The 17838-nt window shown below is 39.9% G+C and overlaps 1 protein-coding gene across 1 annotated transcript in view; it reads right to left on the bottom strand.

The window, feature by feature from the left end:
• Positions 1-15894, bottom strand: part of atf6 (activating transcription factor 6) — a 31506-nt gene extending 15612 nt beyond the window's left edge. Inside the window, exons 1-10 of the mRNA XM_054602500.1 lie at positions 15682-15894; positions 14270-14346; positions 13497-13575; positions 12839-12936; positions 11910-12033; positions 11525-11728; positions 9744-9913; positions 2427-2612; positions 2165-2256; positions 29-178 (exon numbers count right to left, since the gene is read on the bottom strand). Of these exons, the coding sequence (XP_054458475.1) occupies positions 29-178; positions 2165-2256; positions 2427-2612; positions 9744-9913; positions 11525-11728; positions 11910-12033; positions 12839-12936; positions 13497-13575; positions 14270-14346; positions 15682-15781 (1280 nt within the window). The 5' untranslated portion in view covers positions 15782-15894. The remainder of the gene's footprint in view (positions 1-28; positions 179-2164; positions 2257-2426; positions 2613-9743; positions 9914-11524; positions 11729-11909; positions 12034-12838; positions 12937-13496; positions 13576-14269; positions 14347-15681) is intronic.
• Positions 15895-17838: the final 1944 nt, after the last annotated feature.

The raw sequence follows: 17838 nt of genomic DNA, 5'->3' as shown, positions 1-17838 counted from the left end.
TGTTGGCGGGGCGGGTTGAGCTCATTACCTGTCGGCCATCTCAGAGGGGCCACTGCGGAGGGGATCGGGGCCCATCACAACCTCAGTTTCTGCCTCGGAGGAGAAACCCAACAGGTGTCTGCCGCTGGGCTGCGTGGAGATGACTCCGAGCTTGGAGCCGGGGCCGCCCTGAAACAGACTGAAGGGACAGAGGACAGGCGAGGTGAGGAAAGGAGACAGGTGAGGCAAAATCAGGACAGTTGGGATGGAGGAAACAAACTGAGACAAAGTTGATACGGGACTGAAATAACCGCCAAGTTCCATGCGGCTCACATCCTCTGCACAGGAGGGGTTTTTTTTGTTTTTAGCCACAAGCAGAATCTGAACTCTGATCTAGACTGTATAACCCAAAGCATGCTTGGAGCGCACACAAGCAAAAATACACACAGTGTCTTTCAACAGTATTACTGCACTGGGTGGCATTTTCATTTCAAAGGGATCCGACCTCAAAAGCGGGCATATTTTACATTCCAAAGGAGAGCCCAAACACAAAACCCACTTTATCGAAACCCACTTTATCAGAGCACAGGTACAGGCACACACACACACACACACACACACACACACACACACACACACACACACACACACACACACACACACACACACACACACGCACACACACACACACACACACACATTCTTCAGCTACCGTGAATACCTCTCAAGTCGCAAAAGCAAACTCATTCAGTAGCCCAAAGAAACTTTTTCGTGTTGAAGCTCTAGAGAACAACTGAAAGGACAGATTCCCAGAACAGAGAGAGCAGGCAGATTATCAAAGCAAGCCAGTCCAACAAGGTCATCCTCGCATCGTTGTGGAGCAAGTTATTCCCAGGAGAAAACAAACATTTTTATAACATGAGAACAGAGGAATCATCGTTATAGTTGGAGGTGGACTTGAGTTGAGTTTGTGGGATTACGCAATCTCTCCATCTGCTAGCTGGGTGGAATAAACGCTTTTCCCCAGTGTAGTTTTACATAACTCATCTTAATTTGTCACGACTGTTTACATTACGAGCAAAGATAAATGCCTCAATAAACAAATGTTTTACACTTCTTTTGTAGCCTGAAATGATTTTCTTGTGTGTTTACTTTCCTCACAACCCAGCATGGTGTTTTGATGCTGATTCACATGTTAGTCACAAAGACCTCAAAGTCTGGCAACAACAAAAGAGGAAGGAAAGTTATTGCACACACAAGAAACCATTAGGAAAGAATAAACTATTAGTCGTCGGTTTCTTTACAAATTACCAGTACATCGGTTTCATTCAAGATAAGACTGTTAAAGTATGTTCATTACGTAACTGTGGATTGTACCACAATGTTAATATTAAAGGGAACACATCATGCTCATTTTCAGGTTCATACTACAAATAACTATATTCACGCTCTGTCTGAAACGCTCTGTTTTAGCGCCTCTCTTTTTAATATGATTTGATTGGCTTGTGAGCAAAAAAGGGGGGTGCACCTTTGCAAAGGTAGTTCTCAATGAGGAGCTTTTAGTCTAATGAGCCTCCATGTGACATAGAAAAGGGAGCAAAATCTGAATGGCTTGTTTAATCACATGTTTTCTGCTCAAGGCAGCCGACAAAAAACTGACTGGGTTGTCTTGTTTCAGTTTGTGAGTTGGTAGGTACTTCAGATACCCAAATGCGTGCGTACAAGGGAGACAATTCATTTTTTTATTAATAATCACATAAACAAGTATTATCTAAACGGTTAGCAAAATATACTGAGATGATTGATTTATAATTGGTCAACTTTTATTGTTATTAGAAAGTGTTGATTAACTTTGTCAACTGAAAAACGGGAGAAATGGGTTTGTGTCAACATGTTACTCCATCGGGAAATGTTCTGCTCTGTTTTCAATAAAAAACATTTTGCGTAATGTCTTGGAAGGCGTGATTCCGACAATGACTCATGGGGCTTCCCATTTGTTTTCCTCCGGTAATCAAACTCATGTGCAGTTAGTTGCAGTTAACTGTTAATCTTCACGTATCCTGAGCAACAGCATGCAACCATTGGCATCCTTTTGTTTCGAACTGAATTCAAGCTTTTAGAAACTAAATCAGATTGCTGAGAAGACATACAGACAGAAATTGCACTGTATGCATCGTAGGCTCACCTCATTGGTCCAACGTTGAGCATGACGAACATCACTACCACCATGAGACACACAGCTCTCCTCTTCGGGGCGCTAACCTTTAGCCCTGTGTTCTGCAGGAAAATTAACACATCGTGTTGAATTACAAACTTCAAATCAGAGATTGTATAGATGTTTGTTTCTCACAAGACTCGTTGTGGATTTTCTGAGCTTTTGTTATTGTGCACAGGCATCTTTATGAGTGCAGGCTGAGTGGAAGTATTGGCAGAGCTGTGCCTCTCACCTCACTCAGCAGGCCCTCCAGCTGCCTCTTGAGGTTGCCATTCTCACTCTTGAGCAACTCGTTCTCAGACAGCGCCACATTCAGACGGGCCTCCAGCGAGAGCAGGTAGTCTTTCTTCTTTTTCCTGGACAGGGATGCCGACTCGCGGTTCTTAATCATGCGCTGCTGCCTTTGGGACAACTTCGACTGGAGGGAGATGGGCGACAAAGACAGAAACAGCAACACACATTTGAAATAGGTTATTATTCATGTCAAGTGGAGAATTTCATCCCATTGTGGATTTATCCACTCCACATCTATCCAAACAGGAAAGAGGGATGGTTATTGTTAGAACACGATGAAATGCCTGCCTGAGCCACCTGTTAGGTTGTAGATCATAATGCGACCAGATATGACATAGTGTATTTGACATACTATGCGTTAGGGCTTAGTAAATCTTTTTCTGGCTCACTAAATAGTATGCTCGTATGGGCATTGGAACGCACAGTATGTTTGTCAATGCTCTCGAGGGCAATTGGTTAAAAATGACTTTTTATTCATATGAGCCATATCTTTCAGTGAAACCACCCATACAAGTGTCTAGGGGATAATTGGAAACTAAAATGACTGCCTCGTTCTTGTATGCCTCAACCAATGGTTCCCGATATTGCGGTTAAGAGAATGGGACGTAGGTACAGACAGGCAGACTTCCAAATTAACTGACATACGGACGGACGGACGGACAATTCAAAAACATAATGCCTGCCATAGTGTGAAGGCATAAAATTGGAATCATACACATTTATTAATACAATAGTACAGTCAGTGGTAGAGATGATTAGCCTTATTTTCCATATGCTTTTCACCCATTTGTTAATACTGAAGAGGATGATGTATATGGTAAATTGAACAACACCGACAACCTCCTTTCAAGAACAAGTGTGAGAAAGTAGGAAAAGTTTTGAAAAGGGCCGACCCTGGCATGAGAGAGAAACCACCAAGACAAAGACAGAACATATCGTGAGAAACTAACTGGAAGAGGGGTAGTGGAAGACGACTTGAAAGCCTGGGGCAACTTTGTTATTCTTACTGAGAGAGCTGATGGTCCGGTTTACTACGGTGACAGAATCATACAGACATGTTCAAGATGTGTCTTGAGCTTAATGGCACCTCTGCAACAAATCATGGCTTTAACATGGCCCAAAAGAGCCCTTAAGTGCACACGATCAAGCTTCCGCTGGGAAAATATTTACACCAAAATCCTCTGAGAGGTCACATGCAATGCCTCTGTTCTATATGTGAAGGAAAATGTGTTTAGGGAGTGTGTCACTCTTTGAGAAATGGGTTCACATCCGAGACACATAAACACAGAGGCTATATATATATATATATATATATATTTTACAGGTCTGGATGTATAAAAAATTGCCTTAATTAGCATCTTACACACTCAAGTCCTTTTGTAATAAAATCGACAGCAATCAGCATCTTTCTATTAGGTTTTTTTTGTTTATTTAATGCTTTATTACAGTTTAGGTTGCCTAAACCTCCGAAAAGTCGAGCATAACAAAAAATGTGATACAAATAAATAAATGAATGAATAAATAAATTACAATGTATGAATAGTTTTACAACATGTTTCCAGTAAGGATAACCAACGGGATTCCTTCCAATCAAGGAAAGTAATGTAAGGACTGAATGTAACCCAAATAGCTGGAAACGTAACATGACCTAGCTCAAATGAACATGACCCATGGCTGTGGTGTTACCCAAACACCTTCATTGACCATCCAGTCCCCAGCTACCCCTCTCCAAACACAAACACCCTCCCTAGGGTAAGCCTCTAAAGACCCTGGGCCTAGAAGCCCCGCTGGTGATTAAGTTATTTGGATCCCTGTATTTGTGTTCTGTCTCCTGAGAAACCCCTCTCTCTCTCTCCCAGCCCATATCTGGGAGCCGTGCCACTAGCCCGAGCCTGGGAACGCTGCAAGTAAGCAGTTACCAGGGAGTGCAGAGAAAAGGGGGAACTTCTCAGCGCCACCAGAATGACGCTGAAGAGGAAAATGTGGGGCAGACGGCATTTCTCATTGAACCTCTCTGGAATGACTGAGAGCGTAGACACTGGTTTAAACTCAAAGTAAAGCATCTGTGGGAAAAGTCAACAAGGGGAAAAAAATAAATAAAATGCCAAGGTGCTCATGAGCAGGGCACTTTTCTTCCAGCTGCTCCTGCAGAACTGCACAGTGGCCGGCTGAATGGCTCAGGGCTCATCCATTGATCACCTGCAATCATCAATGGATGATTGCAGGTGAAGAGAAAGAAAACAAGAGTTGACAATCCGACAGATCTCAGCATGCTGAACTGTCACGCTGCTGTTGAGGTGCGACTCTTTTCATTCAGCATCCAAAGGGTTACTCCAGGAGGAAGTGTAACATAACTGTCAACCTGTGAAGGTAAATTCTTCCTAAGAGCTAGTTTGTGTTGCAAATCACTGTTTAGGTGCCCCATTTCCGTTAATATCCACTTTAACACCCACACGGTACTTAACTTACTGTGCTTTGGGTTAAACATGTAGGTGCAGAGCAAAAGTGAAAAAAGTATGTTGTTCCAGTTGAATGTCTTTAGGCGGCCGTTAGTGGAGAAACTGGTATTTTTTAAGGTGTGTGCCGAAGCATAAAATTCTCACTTCCCTGCCTGCATATCCTATCTAAAGAAATGCAACTTAACGTCAGGATGAAATGAAAAATGTACTGATAACCCTTTTAGCTGGTCATATTGTGCACCTAATTAACAATATATGCAAAAAAACTAAACAATTTCTTAGTATTTCATAACAAAATCGCATCACATTTTCTGCGTGTAAAACAAAATATGATGTGCGCTTAACTAAACTAGTACCAAACTATTTAAACCAATAATTTCACGGCATCCATCCATCCATCTGAAACTTTTTAGGACAAGGGAGGTTTGTTGAGCCACAGTCCTCTGTAGCTCCGATCGCTCTACATTCTAAGGTCGCCCACTTCTTAGTGGTCCAATCAAATTTTGATTTAAATCCCTCTTGTAACTGTACACTAGACAATAATTCTGTTTCACTGGGGAATACACCCAGTACAGAAGCTAAAGACACTCTAACTTCTGTTTCACTGGGACTTCAATAAAAGTATATAATTTCTCACTTTGTAACGAACAAATGTTGTTTTGTGTGATTTCTTTACAGTCTGAGTACACATTGTGTCAAAAAAAAATAAAAAATCACATATGAAAACAAAAGCATGAGCTCAAAGTCCAGGGACAGGGAGCTAGAATGTTAAACAGATGCAACAGAGGGCATTTAACATCTATGCTATGTATTCTCACTGTATGAGTGTTGAATACTCTGTACTCTGCTGAATGACTGTAATGTAATGTAATGAATAATAATCAAGCTCCATTGTAGCACCATCCGGAATTTTGCCAAAGTGAAACTAGACACTAAACTAAAGAAAATGAAAGACTCATAGCGTTATCTTCTGTGTTGGAGGAAGGGGACTACGTTCCGTCCTGCTTATGGAAGGATTTGATGAAGCCTGCAATTACAGGCTAGTCTGTTTCTCACACACACACACACACACACACACACACACACACACACACACTCACACAGCTGAGACCTCTACTCACGTTGCTAAATCCCTGTATGCTGCATAGGAGCTCATTACATTACAGTGACCCAATCCCTGATGGCTGTTTACAGCTGCCGCAAACGCTTCGTCCTGCACAACACCTGTCTGACGCATGTAATCGTTAGCAGCCGTTTCACACCGGGGCTTATATAAGCCAACTATAGTCCAAAATACAGTAATGTAAACAACATGAACAGTGATACGGACACACTGTAGATACAACATGCAGTAACACCTGGCACAAGCATGTCATCTTTAACAGGCATTTTACACATCCCCCGACCCACCAAGTCCACCGCTGTGCTTTGGCCAAATGACAGTGAGGTTATAAAGTGAACACAGCTGCAGCGGGTCTGAACACGGGCATACACACTCACACTCTCACACTCACACTCACACACTCACACACTCACACACTCACACACACACGGCTCAAAAGCTTCTTGGTGGGCCCCGGAAACGACTCTAAAGTCCATTCACAGCGAGACTACAGCGATGCATGTTTAAAAAGATGAAAAAATACATTATTTTTCAAATGAAAAGGTAAATTTCTATATGTATATTCATAAGCACAAACAAACCCTTACTACCTTAAACACACTAAAGGGTTTTGCTGATTCTGCCTCACTTGGTCTGGTATGACCAGTAGCTTTTGGTGGCTAATGTTAGAGAACTTAAGATAGATGCTGCTGTTAGAGACGTTGTGTAGCCGTATATATATATATATATATATATATATATATATATATATATATATATGGCCATACACATATATATATATATATATATATATATATACATATATACATATATATATATACATACATACATATATATATATACATACATACATACATATATATACATACATACATATATACATATATATACATACATACATATATACACATACATACATATATATATACATACATACATACATACATATATATATATATATATATATATATACACACACACACACACATACATACATACATACATACATACATACATACATACATACATACATACAGTCTCCCTTTAAATCATTATTCGACACCCAGATTCTGCAATATGAATATATTTTTCCTACCTTCACTAAAATATCTATAAAAACTTTCACCACTCCCTCTTGAGAAATTATTGGAGGTCTCGGCTCCAAAAAAACACTTAATCCCCCCCTCACGATTAATGTGGAGTCCCTCCCCTTTAATCACCTATTGTAAACTTTATTGACTTGGTTTGCTTTACAAATGGCCGAGAGGCGTATTTGTTTTGGCCTCTGAGGTTGGGAATTCCTCGACATTGTTCTCAAGGTCTGGTGCGAAAAAGTGCTTCTGCAGACTCGATTATCCCCGTGATAATTGGACAAGTTCCTCCCAGGTCCTTTTAGGGGCCGACTGTTTTTACAGCCAGAGGTCAGCAGTTACCATTCATAAAACAACAACCACTTGCGAAACTTCGGTTGAGGTTAATCATTAAAAAAGCCTGATAAAAAAAAACACAGTTAACGTCAAGATAAATTGAGCAGACTGGTAAAATAAAACGTTGTGACATGTGACATTGGGTTATGACTAATGTTTTTTCGGGTCCATGGGTAATAAGCATCAGTACCACACAATGATTATTCCTATAAGAAGATAATAGCCGATAATTGGATCCATTTTCTGTGGTCGTATTAGTGTCACTTCAGAAATCCCTGCAAATGATTTAAAGTTGGAGACATTACACAAATGTGACACACATGGTTCCTCCTGATTAAAACAATGATGCATTTTTTGCAACTTCATTGCCACGTCAGTTTGAGCGGGACGGCAAAATAGAAACGCTGAGTGTGAAAAAATTCTCACAGGGAAAAAAAAGAAGAAGACACGAAGAACAAGAGAAGAAGAGAGAGCGAGAACATGTTTCTCAACTCACTAAAAGGTCCGACATCAGCGAGCCATCAGGAATTGTTGAAACAACACTGAAGTCACGGCATCTCCCTGACTTGGAGGCTGACAATTCAGAAAGAGGCATTTTGTGTATATTCAAGTAACAAAGAGAAAAGAACACAAGCCTACAAACTCGCCCCTGATCTTTAAAAGAACAACATTCTTCCACCCAAAATAAGACAAGCATGCACATTGAGAGACCACAACTTTGCACAACAAACAAAACACACTATAATTGAGTTTTCTTTTTTAACTTTTAAAGCTCAGGGTCAGAAATTGCTGCACCTTATAAGAATTCCATAACAGCTCTGTGCTGTCATTACACAGACCCAAGAGAAATGACTGCACTGGGGAGAAATACTGACGATCAGGAGGCTGTGTGTTAGCTTTGCTTGTTTGTGAGCGTCTCCTGTTCACTGCAGCTGTCCTGACATCACCCCTGAATGCAACACATGGAAAGATCCCACCCTCTGTCATCCAAATGGAGAGAAGCCCAATATCCCTCTAAGACACCATTCACACCGTCTGAACTACAATTACAGAAAGGTCTTCTTTCCAAAGAAACCCCACAGGCCCAAACAAAACAAAGGTCAACGATGATGGTCCGCGAAGTGTTTATGGCTCCATAAAGCCCTGGAGGCTCATGAGTTATTGTGATGACCATCAACATAATTTAATAAGTAAATATATTTGAAGAGTTATAACTAAATCCATTCAAAAAGAAAAATCTGATTGATTTTGGAGTCATTTGCATATATGCAGACTGACGTTGTCCATACAGCATAACAACTTTTCCTTCAGTGTGGAAAAAAGCATTCATCATACAAAAAAAAGGTATTAACATTTTCCTTCATCGCTTTATTTTCATATTTCACGCCGAAATTAAAGTTAATGGTTTGTGAAATTGAAATAAACACTAAAAATAGGGTAAGATGTTGGACAGGGTTCCAGTGTGAACATGGCAACCACAACATCATAGTAACATGGTGGGCAAGTGCATGCACGCCTGGGGTGCTGCTTGTAAGCATGCAGCTGCATGCAGGTGCACTCAGGCAGGTCTTCCCACGTCCATGCACACATAAACAACTCTTAAAAGGTACTATTAAGTCCCATGAAGAGGCTTCGGTGGAATAAATTGCTTGGAGACATTCTCAGATAGGAAGCCAAAATTAAAAGGGGGTGACCTTCAGTAGAGCTTAAGAGCAAAAATCCATGTTAGATGAGAGTAAGAAATAAAACAAAACAAAATAGTCGACAAGGATTCTGTGTTTGCCATTTTGTTTGAGCATTCAGATGTCAATATAGACCCATACGGTTCAGGAACATGACACTACTTCACCGATTTGATTTCTCAGTGAACAACCTCCTGTTTTTGTACAACCAGAGAAAAAACAGGTGGAGTCCCCCTCGGGACCATGTTGGGTGTAACCGATTTAGGCAAACTGAGTGGCCTGAAAACATTTTCAGACCCCTGATCAAATAACATGTTTACTTTTATGTATAAATGACAGCAAATTTAAGGTTTTGAGACGCAAATGTGGCAAAGTAATGTTAAATTCTCTTGCATGACTAGTTATACAAAAGAGGAAATGTACCATTAACCTTTTGAAAGAGGGCAGCAGCACTAATCTGGGCTCCTTCTCATTTAAACCCCTCTGTGTTAATATCTCAGCGCAGTTCAAAAAATTTAACAAGTATGTAGACTTGAGTGATAAAAGAGTGCGGACGGGACTCACATCATCATCCGAGGACGGGGATAGCAGCGTGACGGAGAACGCTGGAGAAGCAGGGACTGGGATGTGCCTGTCCTGGCTGAGCGTTGGCATGGTGACCACATTGGCGGTGACAGCCTGTGGTGCCTGGATGTGTAGCACCTGGCTGGGCTGAGACAGCACTATGGGACGTCCTGAGAAAGAGTGCACAACACATCAAATTACGGGTCTTAGCTGTACTATAATCATATTTTTCACTGTGTGATTAACAATAATAAACGTTGACTCTGATTGCCAGTTTGTTCCTATGTTTGTGCTTATGTTCTTATCCCACATTTGCCTTGCATGTAAAATTCAACCTGATATTCTATACAATCTGGAAGATGCATCCGTCTGCTGATGAAGTCAGCCTCCTGCAGCAGATGGCACAGTCCGGCTCCTTAAACTCCCCTCAACGCTGCTGACCTGCATTAACCTCTTGTCTTTAACGGGACTCTCTGAGTTTAAAGTACAGGTGGAAAAGATGTTTACCATCTCGACCTGTGGTCTTAAACTTCCACATTCCAAACTGGGAGGTGTGCGAGTTTTATGTGCATGAACGCACATAAACCTGCATGTTGGCCCACATTCATAATGTCTTATGGCCAGAAAGAAAGAATCTAGCAAAACACGATATTGTCCATGTTTATAAAAAGTCCTGTTAAAGTAGGAGCCTCCCAGAGTGAAGCCCACCCTTCCAAGTAAGACTGTGCCAGGAACCATTACTCAAACTGACCCAGCAACCTTCACCTTTAATACTGAACAACCTGCCAGTGCTAATTGTGGAGAAGTGTTACTAATGAATGTGTGTGGTGCCAACGCTGTGTCTTGTGCCCAGGCTCACCATCTGTAAGAAGAATTCATGAGGATGAAAGTAAAAAGGAATAAAAAGCCTTGGGAACACCTGTCAGCCTGTTTGTTCTTTGGAAATACAGGTCATACTCTATAAAATGTGAACTCAGCTGTGAATATTGTAGAGATCTTAAACTAGAGAGACTTGTAACACTGAGCAGGCTTTACTTGACTTCCATCTGGGGTCCTAAACTTGGATGTCTTGGCTTTAGTCATCTGCAATGATTGCCATTTACCAAGCCGACTGAGAGCCAAGTTCAAACTCAAAGTGGAGAGAGGTCAGTTACTCCACCCACTTGGGTCCCAGACAATGACATAAGTATTTACATTGGCCTATGTGCTGCCAAAATAACCAGACTGGTAACCCAGGCGGGCTAAACCACGAAACAAAAATAATAATGATTTTAATGCATGAAACACACAAAAATCACACAGCAGCCCATAAATAATATTTGGTTTACATGTGGGGTTATAAACAAACTTTCCTGATTGTATATTTTCTGAAGGATGATTCCCAGCATTGTTTTTTTTCCCCTCAAATGTAACTAAATTTGGGCATATTGTGGATACAAAAAGGACGATTCAAACATCTTAATGTTTGAATTACTTATCATTATTTGACCATCAAGCAGAGTAACATGGGACAGTGAGGACTAAAGATGGGCACAAACTAAGGTTATACCACCATCTGCTGGACAAGACACAACAATTCAATTATTGTCCAAGCAGGAACCAAATTCATCAGAAACGTCAAACTGTACAATAGAAATACAATGTGATATCTCAATTTAAAAATAATAGCTCTAAAGTAAGGAACACAGCACTACTCTCAAATAAATCCAGTGCACTGGTCTGATGCAATACAGTGTGACGTGAGGCAACGTGTCTCAATGTGTGGCAGTGTGAGTTCTCACCTGGAGGGGGCGCTGGTTGGATGTTGATTGGAGCTTGTTTGACCACAGGCAGCACAGCGGTCTGCAGGGGCTGGATGATGATTGTCTTGGCCTGCAGGGGAGCTGCTGCATGAGCCAGGGGCACAGCTGTCATCAGAGGTTTCGGTTGGATGGAAACCTTCGGGCCAATCTGAATCGGCCTCTTGATTGGCTGAGCTTGTCTGGCTGGTGTGTTTGATAAGAAAACAGGATTTATGTCAAAGCAAGGAAAAGCTAAGGGGATGAAATTAGCATTTATCGTTACAGGATATTTTTCAAAGCTATTTTTTTTTTTTTTTTGGGACAAAGCGTACAAATATAGATGACAGCTGAACGAGCAGATGTGCGGTGGGAGAGGCTGCCTCACCTCGGGCGTTCTGGTTGGTCCTCTTTGGAGCATTCTTAGCTGGGGGAGAGATTACCGAAACGCCACTGGACTCTGAGCAGACTGAAACAGGAGAGGGCTGAGACTGTGGAGACAGGGCCTCGTCCTGAATGGGGAAGCAGAGAAGACTTGGGTCTATTAGATACTGATACCGGAGTTTAGTGACTGCTAAAACCTGAATTATAAATAAAGGTAACTTCTACAAAAGGTTTCATTATTTTTTAACTCTGCTGCTCATCACTTAACTATGCACAGCTCCAAGCTGCCTGTTTTTTATCATCCAAACAGACATTACGTCAGAGCAGCTGTAGGATCATGATGCTTGCCTTCCAGTCATCAACAAACTTCACGAGAAAGTAGAGAAAACCGTCTGACGGAATATGATTGTTATCACATCAGCTAAAATATGAATAAAGTGTCCTTGTCAATATTCAAAGACAAGTGGACAAACGTGTCCTTGGATTCTGTCAGGGTGATTCAGTTAGCAGACAAACGTGTGCAGACTGCGTTGGGGTTAGAAGAAGATGTAACCCTTGTCCTTGTTTTGACACACTGTGAAAACATCTGCCTGCTAAATTATGCTAATATGGCTGAAGTTGTCAGCACCTTCTATTTAACGAGGAAGCGGAGCACAGCTCAGGCTGGCGGCAAATTATTAGTTTGACAAGGTGTTTAAGGCTTTTGTTAATAAAGTGTCTAAAGTGTGTAGGTGTGGTGTATCCAAAAGTAAAGAGCAGCTGTTAATGTTTGGACACCATCTGGATGAAGCTTTTACCTGCTCCAACCGTGCACCGAGAGAGATACGTATGTAAATACTCTCAACCAGTGCCAATCGTGAAAGATTTGCATTGGAAATACAAGTCAAATGCCGAAGAGCTGAAAAGGACAAAGAGTTGTAGACAGTGACTTACTTGTAAGTAGTATGGGGACAGGGCTTCCACAGGGGAAGGAGAAGGGACGGAGCTCAGAGTGTGGGCAGGTGACAGAGAGTCCACGCTCACCTCACCATCTGGATACACAAGGACAAATGCGTCAGAGAAATGTGTGATAAATGTAGGCTTATCAGCATAGAAGGATTTGATTTGCTTATCCATGTGTATTTCCTCACATAAACTCCCTTTCTGCATCCTTAATTCATTTAGCATTAACCACCTTTTTTCCCCCATACACATACACCTCATTAATGTTTCTTCATATCAATCATAAAGTACCAATGAAATCATTACATGAACAAACTTAAGTATTTATAGTTACTCATAATTTACTTCATTTTTCAAGAAATATTTCAAACAATCTGAAAAGGAGGTGACTTCAGAAAAAAATGATAATATTTGGTAAAAAATAAAATATTTCCTTCATCAATGGTACATTACACTTTAAAATGCCCAACAAATACACCAAAGGTGTACCTGAGAATATTCTATCAAATTGCCTCAATATATCACATTACATAATTTAAATATCAAACAGATGGATTTCAGACTATTTTTAGTTCAGTTCACATTCACCATATACTAAGCTGAAATGTGATAGCCATGTTTACACAGATGTCAACATGGGTTGCTGTACCTGTGCAGGTGCTGCTCGTGTCCAATCCACTCCACGGTGGTATGTTGATATCAAAGTCCAGGTCTGGACCCTCACTGGCCTGAGAAACCAAACAAACACTTTTTAAACAATGGACTTCATAAGAATCCACATTGGAAACAAAGGAAATGTCTGATCAACAGTCTAAGCAATGTGCATATAATCACTCTATCATTTTGTTCTGAGCCAAGCATTTATGCCACGTGCAGAAAACAGCATAGCAATAAAACTCCTATAAAAATTCCTGTTATTGCCTACATTTTACCTAACACCTACACAGTGTGTGGGAATTGTTGCTGTTCATGCATCTTGCATAACATACTGTCCTACATAATAATAATAATAACTTTATTTATATAGCACCTTTTAAAAACAAGGTTTACAAAGTGCTTCGACAGACAAGCCAGCAAAACAGTGCAATAGAAGAAACATTAAGAACAATCGTTAGGATAAAGCTAAACAAAGAAACAAAATGAAATAACAAGTGACAATCAAATAAACGAACAAAATAAATAAAATCAAGTGAAATAGGTAAAATATAGTAAACGAATATAAGATAAAATACTAAGACCAAGTGAAAATGAAACATTAAAGCCATTCTGTAAAAATGTGTTTGTTTGTAATGTTGCATCATTAGCTAACATGGTTAGCTGCATGCAACTGCATATCTGCCTCTGAAACACAGTTAACAAGCACATTCCTTCCAGTTTCAGTTGACAATATAAATTTGCATACTGAGAGGGTGAGCTACTCACACAGCCGGCATACAGCAGGGCCTGAAACAGCTCATCCGCATCTCCCAGGTCGTTCAGCTCATCGAACAGGCTGATGTCTGTGTAGCAACAAGTATACAGCACACAACATCAAGTAAAACTGCTCTCAGTCCATTGAACATTTTAAATAAGAGACTAATCCTTCTTTTAAATATTACATTTCAGATTTGCCTAGCAGAAAGTGAATGCAGTCAATTGTCAGTTTATTAGTGGACCTAATCCATGACCCAGAGTTAAGACCAGGAAGCAGAAGCAGAGTCGCAGTCTTTCACACTTCTCTGCGCTTCCTTTAGAGCAGTTACCCACCCAGTTACCCACCCAAAACCCTTTAGAGTGTCTGCCCCACGGCCACTTCAATTATTTAAAGTCAACAGAAGAGGAGTTATACAAAATAACCTAATAAAAGTTAAGGCAACCGATGCAACAGTGCAACAAAACAGGACAATTAAATGTGGACTCTTAAATATCAGATCTCTGTCATCCATAGGGGGTACTTGTAAATGATTTAATATCCTGTGCCGATGTGAGGGTCTAAGGACAGAGGATGTCGCATGTGTACAGACTGTAAAGCCCTCAGAGGCAAATTTGTAATTTGTGATTCTGGGCTATACAAAATAAACTGAATTGAATTGTATTTTGATTTTAAAAAATATGATTTGCATATGAACTGGTGAATGAGAAAAGCTACTGTAAACTTATATACAGTACCAGTCTAAAGTTTGGACACACCTTCTCATTCAACTACTTTGAAGAATCTAAAATATAAAACATATTCTGGTTTGTTGAGCATTTGTTTTTTTACCACATAATTCCATATGTGTTCCTTCATAGTTTGGATGTATTCAATATTAATCTACAATGTAGAAAAAAATAAAATAAAGAAAAACCATTGAATGAGAAGGTGTGTCCAAACTTTTGACTGGTACTGTATGTTATTATTTACAACGAGACAGTTGTGCATCTGTTTGCAGTTTGTACATAATTCAGTTTTTCATGTTTAATATAATAAACTGTTAATATTCTAGATAGTCAATTGTTGTTGTTTTTAATTTCAAAATAATTTCAAATATGAGCATTAAAGAGTGAAAAATAAAGACATTCTGCTTAGCAAAATTGGAATATAGCTACCTAAGAGTGCAGCAAGTGTGAAGCCATAGTGCTGGTTATTATTTACACTTTTGCTCACCATGTTACATCATCACATCAGCTAACCAGCTAATGCTAACAGTCTTAGCTACGACTTGAAGCATGTGTAAATACAAGAACATGATCAACCTCTGAGGGTTTTTTTGAAACGGCAACATTACACAAATCTTAATTGTGTTTGTGTCCTCCATTAGTAGCTAGCCAATCATTAGCTCCATCTGTTTCACCCTGTCTTAGCCGATGCTTACCCCACTCTCCTCCGTGGTCGATAGACATGGTTTCTGTCTCCTCATCCATCGCGGGATATTGTTGATGACTCTCTAAATATAACGATAAGTCGGTTGACATCTTTAAAACTCATCAGTAAATCGTCTCACACAAACACGTTACGATAGAGCGACGTCTCATACGATTCATTCATGTTGTTTGGTTGGTTGGTTACTTCCGGGTTGACGTTTAGGTACCAGATAGATACACGTCTGACTTTACTGTAAATCTACGGGTGCCGCCGAGGGACTAACGTGCGAAAAACGCAAAACGCGCTGTAAACTGGTGCTGCATAACAAGGCCACAGGGCGGCGGGATAGTACAGCAGGCCTTGCAACATATTATTGGGAAAGTTGCTTGACCTCTTAGGTGAAATTATTTTGTAAGAGGCACTGAGTTCATGACAGAACAGAGAGGACGTGTTTGAATCTTGCTAAATAATATGTGTCTTGATGGCTTCTGTGATTTATTATTGAAATTCTAAGTCACTTAAATTGAATAATCCCTTCATTTTGAAATTATTGACAGTCCAATCCTTTTGAGCATTTTGCTAATCCAAGAGATGCAAGGCTAAATCAAAACTTTAAATTCAACTGATCTTGTTAAAGAACAATTTTAGTAATGTCTAGTAAAGGGCTTACACACATTACTGTGACCTGAAGCCTAGTGAGAACAAGGGCCAGTGATATACGATAGGGCTGAGAGAAAACAGTCCCCTTTATTCTTGAAACTAAGTAAAATTAGAACCTTAAATTGTAATTGATTTGCCAACCTACTGTTTATAAGATCAAGTATGAGCTTTGGTGCTTAGGTTTTATGAAAACTCCTGAAAGTGCTATGGGTAAAATCATAACTGAGCTCACTTTACAGCTGCATCCAAGGTATTGAGTGGACCTTGAGCTTGGATTGTTTTGTCAAAATTCAACCAAAATTCAACCAATAATAGAGTGATTTAAGCCAGTGGTTCTCAAAGTAGGGTCTGGGAACCTATTGGGCACTGTGGCACTTGGCCGGGGCGGTCTGTGAAAGGCTTTCAGATAAATTCATTAAAATTATGATGATGTAAAAAAAAATGTTTTAATAAAGATTCAATGCTTTAACGAATAATATTAACATTTTCAAATCCATAATGGTACATATAGATTATGTTCTAATCTAACAAATCTATTTTATCTAGAATCTGCAAATATGTTTAATACATGTCTAACATATTTCTAATACATTTCTCTTGTGCTTTTCTTTCACACTGTAGAAGTGTAAAAAAAAACATCAAATTTTCCCAGGGGATATACATGAGGTGGTTCCTCTATATTGTCTCTTTGAAGGACCTCTGATGTAAGCTACCTGATCAGAAGCCACGAAAACTGAATACAATGAAAGTGTGACCTCCCTCAGCCAACTGCCGGCCATTCAAACTTCACAAAACTTCCACCTCCTCCAACATGCTGTAAATTTGTTAACCATACAATGTTTTGATGAGGCAGTTTCTCAATGTTCATTAAAATACATTGATTTGAGACAGATAAATGAGATAAATTTCAAACTTAGCCTTCCTTAAAAGCTAAATTTTTCCGTTGAATACACTGATTGGTTTGGTAATATTGCTGATGTTACTCAGCCTGGTGAAGATAGTTTGGCGATCCACTGTTCTTTCAGGACCATGCTAAATAGATATATTGGTATGAGGACAGTGACGACCATATTAGTGGTTTGAGTTGGTGTGGATTAGACGGGTGGATCTTCCATAGGGTTTACGTGCCACTGACTCGTCAATTCTGCTGGGAATTGTACTTTAGTGTCACGACAGGCAGCACAAGCATCTGGCTATGAGCCCCTTTAAGCCATATAGAGCCTGTTTGAGGACAAAGCCTGTGTGAATTAGAATTAATGTTCAGCATCATAACTCTTTTTAGTAAGTGGGTAAAATGTATTTATTGAGCATTATTACAAAGCTTATAACAAAGAAATATAGAAAAACATGAAAGATAGATAACAGTAATACTTTCACATTAATCAGAAAATAAACAAAATTATTATGTCAGGAAAATATATGAAAAATCCACATGAAAATAGTTTTATAATGTGTTCTATGGCTCTGTGTCATGTCTGAAAAAAGAACAACAACAAAGAGATGAGTG

Source organism: Anoplopoma fimbria, chromosome 8 (genome assembly GCF_027596085.1).
Source record: "Anoplopoma fimbria isolate UVic2021 breed Golden Eagle Sablefish chromosome 8, Afim_UVic_2022, whole genome shotgun sequence".
Lineage (NCBI taxonomy): Eukaryota > Metazoa > Chordata > Actinopteri > Perciformes > Anoplopomatidae > Anoplopoma > Anoplopoma fimbria.
Note: the sequence above shows the minus strand (reverse complement) of the source record. Positions and strands in the feature narration are given on the sequence as shown.